Genomic DNA, 8,771 nt, shown 5'->3' with positions numbered 1-8,771 from the left:
GGTTTACCTTGGCTCAGAAAATACGAGCCAAGGATCAGCTGGCAGCATCGATCCGTAAAGATGCCTGCCACTTGTTCATCAGATGGCCATCTGATGAACGTCTTGGAGCGTCCACAAGCGTGTGGATGTACTACGAGTGAGTTCGATGGCCTCACTTGTGGTACATTCGTTAGTACAACTGCACAAGATCACAGTGTGATTACCTATCACATTGTGGAGTCAGCTGACGGCGGCTGTGTTAATGCACAGGCATCGCCGAAGGTCCACCACTCGGAGAAGTCGAGTGGTTTGAGACAGGAATGTACGCCTGGCGGGCGACATGCAAGGAGTATACCGGTTGCCCTAAACGGACAAACGATGATCCTAGGTCTAGTAGAGAGTCGACCGTAGTGGACCCGACTGTGATAGCGCAATCACACTCGGAAGACGTTGAGGGAAGAGGTCTTCACGCATTTGAGGAGAAATCTCCTCAAATAGTTGAATAACTAGACTTCTATATTTCGAGGGATTAATCTCTCGGCAGCCTGTGGATAAATCCCAGGAAGAACCGAGACATTTAATGTCTTGGTTAATAACGGTCCAAGAGTAGGCGCTTCTACTCTTGATCTGTATGCGCCTCCGAAGTTAACTTCGGAGATTACTCAATTACCAACCCTAGAGCCTAAGGGGCTGCATCGTGATAGAATCAAGCAGATCTGCGTACTCATCACATAGGACGAGTTCGTAAACGATATTCGGTCAGCGGTAATTTTTGCAGGAACAAACGGGTTCTGAGCAGCTCATCGATGGACGAAAGCGTCCTCGATGTGAAGACTCGGATTTAGAGATATACTACTCAATCCTGGGAGTCACTTAAGACAAATCCTTTATACAAGGATTTGATTGAATTCAGGGATATATTTTCTGAAACAGTTCCATGCAAGTTGCCTAAGGATAAAGGCACTCGACATGAGATCGAGATCAAATCGGGCTCGAAGTACTGTGTCATGAAGCAGTGGCTAATGCCTCGTGAACAAGTACTTGCGATCGATAAATTCGTTATCGATCGATTAAAAGCGAGCCATGTAAAGAAGTCAATCTCCCCACATAGCTCTCCGACCTTCTGTGTGCGAAATGCCACAGAAGGGTGGCGGATAGTGCACGCATTTAACAAACTGAATGCTGCAACGATACCGGCTCAAACGCCGATACCGAGAAAAGACGTAATCATAGATTGTATGTCTAAGAGTACGATCTTTTCGTCTATGGACCTAATGGATGGGTTCTATCAAATCCTTATGCGTGAACGGGACATCCCGTACACAGCAGTGAGCTCTCCCAGTACGATGCTCTAGGAATGGCTAGTGGTGCCTCAGGCTTAATAACGCCCCTGCAACAATCAACAGATGCGTAACAAATCTTTATAGACCGGTGCGGGAATTCGCACCGAGTTATTTCGACGATGTATTCGTCCATCGCCGGGCCATGGACGGAAAGACGGATGTGGAAGTTCATTAAACTCACGTTCATCAGGTTTTTACACTTTTGCGAAAACATAAGTTGTACGCAAATCTCAAGAAGTGCATATTCGCCGCAAGCGAAATACCACTTCTTGGGTGCATCGTCATTAAACACGGCGTGCGCTCTGATCCCGAAAAGATCAAGACAATCACCGACTGGCCAGTTCCAGTCGATGTCAAGGGACTTAGAAAGTTCCTTGGGTTAGCGGTGTATTTGCACAAGTACTCTCGCAATTGTGCAGAGACGGCAGTTCATCTTTCTCGTCTCTTGAAAAAAGACGAGAAATGGTTTCCGATCGATACACAACACGTAACGGCTTATTGTATTACACAGCCGTTGCCGGCGATACCCCACGTGTCGTCGTCCCAACTCACAATGATTTGCGCCTCCGCTTCATGTTGAGTGTCACGATACTCCAAAAAGTGGATATCGTGGACATTAGAAGACTTACCTCACAGTAAGTCGCGTTTTTTACTGGCTCCGCCAGTATCAGTTCGTGCGCAAGTACATTCGTTCATGCGAGGTATGTCAACGGGTGGAGCCTAGCCCTTCATCCCGTGCACCTCTCCAACCTCTACCACTTCCGGCAGAATGTTGGCAGTCCGTATCTATGGACTTCGTCTTCAGATTTCCCGAAGAAGACCACAAAAATAATGAAATCCATGTTTTTGTAGACATATTCAGCAAGATGGTACATCTTGTTGCAGCACCCGCGTCGATCACGGCTCCGGGCTGTGCCCATGTCATTTTTGACACGGTATTTAAACTCCACGTTTTATCCCGTAAACTGGTCTCGGATAGGGATCCACGGTTCCCGGCGGAGTTTTGGCAATCCGTAGTCCGATCTCTCCGAACACGGCTGACTATGCCAACTTCTGATCATCCAGAGAAAGATCGTCAGATATCGCGTAAATCGCGTCCTCGAAGAGATACTTCGAGGTTACGTCCAATCGTATCCGAATTGTAGCGAGTTTTTACCGATGGTCGAATTCGCCATCGGTAAAAATTGTTCTTCGTCAATGGCTTACGCCATCCTCGCTACCCACCAATTAGAGGGATCCTCTAGTTTAAGAAGGGGCTGGACTCGCATGAGCAAAACCATTCTGGCTCATGCTCCTCATGCCTCGAAGTTAACAACGACGCGGATGCCGATGTCGAAGAAATCGAAATCGAAGACGAGAATGATCTCATGGCAGTACGCACAAAGCGAACTGAAAAAGACAAAACAAATGAGTCAGCAGAAGAGTTTCTGCAAACTCGAGAATCAATTATCCGTTTCGTTCAGGATTCCATTGCTAACGTAGTGGACCGACAGAATCGTAATGCAGACAAACATGGAAGAGCAAATGTTCATTCATTTAATATTCATGATCTAGTGCCACTCTCTACGGTAAACCTACCTAAGCGATTAGTCACTAATGTGGGTAGCAGTAAACAACTACCCAAGTTCATTGGGCCTTTCTATGTAGTGCATCGCAGAAGCAATGCGTACACAATAGAATTGCCACGTAAGATGCGAACGCATTTTACGTTGGGCGGCTCCGCCCGTACCATCAGTACGCGGCTTCTTCCGAGGACGGATTTGACATGGAACGCTGATTGTCAGCGTTCGCTTGAAGGTATCAAGCAAAGCTTGATGCAATCGCCCATCTTGGCGATTGCAGATCAAGACAGACCATTCCATGTGGTCTGTGACGCCAGCGATTTCGCAATCGGCTGCGCGTTAATGCAATACGATACAGACGGCGCGGAGCGCGTCGTCTGTTACCAATCGCGTCAGCTGCAACCAGCTGAACGCAATTACCCAGTGCATGACAAGGAACTCCTTGCCATGAAATATGCATTGGCTAAATTTAGGGTCTATCTCCTAGGAGATAGACCGTTCATCGTATATACGGACCATGCGTCATTACGCACGGCCGTCAATAGCCCACACCTCTCGCAAAGAATGGCGAGGTGGCTATCCTTCTTCGCGGAGTATAACTTCTCCGTCGAATATAAACCAGGACGACTTAATGTCGTCGCTGATGCGTTATCACGCCGACCCGATTTCGAGTCAGCNCGTTGTTGAAACTCGAAATTCTGTTACACTTTTGGTCGAGTAGGCGTGCAGCGAATGAATACGTTTATTGATAGTTCTTTTAGTAAATAGTATCATCTTGTCAATAAATGTATGTCAAATTAGGCTGACATGTAGGTATGCTTGTAGATAGGTGTGTGTATTAGAGTGCCATCACTTTTGTATGCTCTATTTATTAAGAAAACGAGCATATGAATTCTACCTCTTATTATTCCAGATTTTTAATAAATTCAAATTTCAATCTATTTGGTCGTGACTTATTTTCGCTCGTAACGATCAATGTTGCTTTTTCTTTTAAGCAAGTTTTAGCAAGGTTTCTAATATATTGGTAGCTTAAAAATTCCTGACTTAGATTGACTATTAGGCTCTAGCTTGATCTAGAATAATAGGCGTACGATGACTAGGCAGCGGTAACAGGAAAAAGTCGAAGGCAGAAGAAAAAATCATTCCGAGTCTTCTATCAATTCTATGTGCTGACACAGGTGTGAGCAGAAACCGTGAAAAATGAAAGTTTGCTTAAGGACGTCAAGATTCGACCCGCCAAAAGTAAGGTATCTAAAGCCTTTAGATTGTATCCTCGCATCTCCCGGATGGCTATATCTATGTACCGGTACTTGCCTTGTGGCCGAAATTGTCAGTGAGTGGGCTTAACTTTAATGGTGATCCAATTGCAGCAGTAAGCTGAGCCATTTAGAAAGCCATTCACTATCAATAATCACTCCTGGCACTTAAATATGAATTCAAGCAAACCGGACGTCATCAACTCACCAGAGTCGGACCCAAATTCTACGAGTCCAAAATGGATACAAAAGAGGCCTACCAATGAAGCTACACGCAAGCCAAAGAGACTTCTATGGACAGAGGAGCTGCATATGTGTTTTGTATCGGCAGTCTTTGAGTGTACGTTTGTTGAAGCTGTCACTTGAACAGGTGACGAATCTTTAAAGCTTTTGTGATATTCGTTTCAAACCAGTGGGGGTTAAGATGGCGTCTCCAAGAGCGCTACTCGATGTAAGTCCAATTGCTTCTTGTGGTATATGCGAGCCCACAAACTAAACCATTAGCTCTTTCCATCGTGATTTTAGATAATGGAGAGTCAAATTCAGACAGAGAAAGTAACGACAGAGCATATCAAGTCCCATCTCCAAAAGTATCGAATCGGCTATAAACGCTCTCGTCATGAACTTCAAACGTCTAGTGCGAATTCGAAAAAACGAAGTACAAAAGATACTTTTAAGCATGCACGGCATCCGGACAGTGAAAGCACTGACAGTATTAAAGCGACAAATCGTGCTAATCAATGCATAAGAGATTCCCAAATATGGAAGAAGAGGGAGGTGCCAGAATGCGAAGAAAAGGCATTGGTAGAATTGCCGAGTCCAAACATGACACAGAGGCAGGAGGGAGCAATCTACTACGATCATCGACTCACGTGCAATGACGACGTTGCGTCGGACCTTTCGTGGGACCACGGAACGGACAGCCTTGCTATGGTACAGCCTGCTGGCCGCAAGTTCTATAACGAGCAAGAATCAAGTCTTTTTCAAGCGAATACACTATTCGTACAGGCAGAGAACCAACAAGCGTACGATCGCCTTTATCCCGTCCAGCCCGAGCCAGAGCCAGTTCTAGTGTCCGGACCTTCGTCCCACTTTACTTGTGAGCACCCGGAGCCATTGGCCATGATTGCTGTTGAAAGGGATGAAGGTGGACTGGACCTTACGAGCTGGAGCCGATTAAGTTTGACAGTTGATCCCGATGAAGATGAGCTCTTCGACTTTCTGCAATCATAGATGGGTCTGCTTTAGGCTAAGTTGTCCATGTGGGATCGAAAATACCACACTTATAAGATGCTAGTGCGAGTGAAGCACACTCCATGGCATGATCTACAGATACAAGCAGAGCTGGCCAAGGCAACTCCAATTGTCTTTAATAGGACCATATAACAAGAAGATCGCATAAGTGGTGCTTTTTGTGCCCCCCCTAGCTGCAATGGAACACATAATAGGCTAACGACACGGTCATTACATAAAAAATCAAATAAATTGGCTGCAACGAGATGCACTATTGGATTCACATATACAGCTAAAGCTAAGTTTCATTCGGATTGGAAGCTTTATTCTTTGCTCGCTATTCAAGTGACATGAATTGCATCGAGTAGACAATTGATACCCTTCGTATTAACAAAAACGTTGAGTAGAATACGCACTCCATCGTTGTGTCTGTGAAGGTCAAAGTTGTGTAATTTTTTGTGGTTACGATGCACTTCATATTTTTGTATTTTGTCTTTTTGTCCATTCGATTTGCGTCAGCCATAATTTAAGCGTATCATAGCCAGTCTTAGAAATGTTGTGTTTTCTACAAGCGAAATGCTGAAGCATCGTCTTGATATCATTTTCATCTAGCGTCATTAAGGCCTGCACACATACAGATCTCTGTCGCGAGAGAGAGCGAGCTCAACAGCCTTAATCCCATCTGCGAGCTTTAGGAGACATCAAAGTTTTCGCTTTCGTTCAAAGACTATCAAACGACTCTGCTATTGCTTTTGTGGATTTTATGGAACAGCTTTTTAAACTCGTAAAAAATTCCAAACGATACTTTTTATACTTTACGCACCGGTCGGAGCCACGAACTTTAGTCATTTTATTACCTCGAGTCTTGCAGCACTAATTTTATGTTTAATTCAAGATTTTGGCCTCACAACGTGATGCACACATGGAGGTCCCAAATTTCCGGATAGATGGCGTTTCGTAGACATGCACCAGAAATTAGGCACCTCATCACGCAATAGCTGATTAGATAATTTAATCTTTTCATCTCATTATTTTGATAAAGAATTGAGCTTTTTATGATTCCAATTTTAGACTTTTTATACGTATAAATGCTCTGTTAGCTAATTTTAAATCGCGTGTCATAACCTCCGTGTCTTAGTGCTGTTTAAACTTGCCATATTTTTATAGCGATTTCAACGGCATCGGCGAGTCAGGCAGACTTCAACCTTTGAATGCACGGTCAAACTCAAATGAACAAGTGTGTAACGTCACATAAATATTATTTCCCATAAGAGGAAATAAATAAAGAAGGGCAAAATTATTATCTTTTATTTTAATTTGACTTGATAATTCAGATATTACAAAAATCTGGTAATATTGACGCAATAGACTCTAGTTCTGTTGTACGGTTGATTTAAGTTTAAATCAACCCTGTAACGGGGCACTGCGACTTGTACTGTTTCTGTAACGGGGTGTATCGTTACATGAAATTAACAATAAAAGATTGTTAATTAATATTATCCAAAAGGTAGATAATATTTGGAGGAAATTACTTTAAATAGTAATTTCCTGAGTTCTTATCCATAAATAGGTATAGACCATTATGTCTATTTATTCCGCAGACTAATCAGCTGTAGAAGTAATCAAAGAGAGTTACGAGATAAGATAGATAAGAATTCATTTACATGTTTAGTATTAGTTTATAGTTAAGACAACATTTACAAAGATAGATTAACAAAGACACTTAACTATATTAATACAGTTTTCATTTTACCCTTAAGTTAACTTGTCTTAAGGGAAGTCTTCCTCTGCACGTACAGTGTACGTTACTTAACGAGAGGCACCACTCACATCTGAAGCAGTGTGAAGTGGACTTGTACTGAAACAGTACAAGTCGCAGTGCCCCGTTACACCTGGTAGCACTTTGTAGTCCGTCCAAGGACCACATTTCCCACATTTAACATGGACATGTTAGATGGTAGTGGGAATACGCATCACGTTTCCCCTGAAAGCTACTCCTTTCTAAGTGATATAGAAAGGAGTGCGGTTGAACGAATGAGTTCATCCGTAGGAAACGATGCAATCCTGGCATTACTGTCCAACTTAGACAGAGATGCCCTCCATTCAACCGTCGCCAAGTTCATACAACATGAACTTGACGAGATGAAGGAAAAAGTAGCCTTGCTGAATCAGCAAGGCTCTCAACAGGCGGAACTGTTGAGATTACAACAGGTACAGACCCCTGTACCTGGGATGACGCAAACGCGTCGTCCCGAAACTCTAAAGATTGACATCTCAAAATATAGGGGAGTCGAAGAAGACTCCCTTTTAAGATGGTTTGTCGAATTAGACGATGCCATAAGGGCACGTCACATTATCGACGAGCAAATGCAAATCGCATTCGCTCAATCAAATCTGGCAGGTCGTGCCAAAACTTGGGCATTGGGCCTTAAGTTACGCGACCCATATGTTTTTGGGTCGCTAGAGGTTTTTAAAACCCGACTCAAACAGACGTTTGAGCCACCAAGGGCTGAGTTCAGAGCTCGTTCAGAGCTTCTGAAACTTAAGCAAGGCAAGCGTGATGTGCACGCATATGCCCAGCACATACGACTCTTAGCGAGTTGTATTACCAATAACCCAGTCCATGAACACACGTTGATTACGGTGTTCATGCAAGGTCTTACGGATGGTCCCGTAAAGACCCACCTGTTCCGCTTGGAACTGGATACGCTTGAAGAAGCAATATCCGTAGCGGAACAGGAGGACTTTAGCTTGAGACAGGCTCAAGCAAGTTCGTCATCATATCGTCCACCTAGACGACACGAACTAGGAGGTCCAGAACCCATGGACCTTTCCTATGTCGAAAGCGAGAAACCTCGCTTTTCGAATAATAAGCGATCGCAGAAATGCCATCGCTGCCAAAAATTGGGACATTACGCTCATGAGTGTAGTGCCCCACGTCCAGCACCAAAAGGTACTGAACGTAATTTTGGATCGTATGCCAAAAAGGGCAACGGTCGCGGATCCGACGTTGTTGCGAAATCGCAACAGCGAGGCGGACCGCCAAAAAATGGACGGGGTCAGTAGGGGCGCAACGCCCTACTGATCCAGCAACCTCAAGAGAATTTGCAAATCTCTTGACAAAAGTTGCTCCAGACACACAATCATTATGTGTCTCTGCACCTGGTGATGAGGTATCCCTCATCACCTTGAAGTTGAAAGTGACAAATGATTTGTCACTTAAAGCCCTAGTGGACTGCGGAGCGTCGAATAACTTTATTCGTCGCCAGTCACTAGAGGGTAGTAGGCTCAAATATATTGAGCGCGACATCCCTCCAACGAGGATGACGGTGCGTCTAGCGACAGGCGCATCGATAACAGTGATGAAACGCGTAGTGAAATTTCACTACACGTTAAGA

At 44.2% G+C, this 8,771-nt stretch overlaps 1 protein-coding gene across 1 annotated transcript; it reads left to right on the top strand.

The window, feature by feature from the left end:
* Positions 1-4,314: 4,314 nt before the first annotated feature.
* CCR75_009253 (uncharacterized protein) lies at positions 4,315-5,373 on the top strand (the record flags this gene model as incomplete). Its single annotated transcript, XM_067967295.1, has 3 exons — positions 4,315-4,480; positions 4,554-4,591; positions 4,666-5,373. The coding sequence occupies 3 exons, from the start codon at positions 4,315-4,317 to the stop codon at positions 5,371-5,373; spliced, it is 912 nt and encodes a 303-aa protein (XP_067815199.1).
* Positions 5,374-8,771: the final 3,398 nt, after the last annotated feature.

The sequence above is a fragment of the Bremia lactucae genome, linkage group LG10, assembly GCF_004359215.1.
Source record: "Bremia lactucae strain SF5 linkage group LG10, whole genome shotgun sequence".
Classification (NCBI taxonomy): Eukaryota; Oomycota; class Peronosporomycetes; order Peronosporales; family Peronosporaceae; genus Bremia; species Bremia lactucae.
This window is presented reverse-complemented; position numbering and strand designations above follow the sequence as displayed.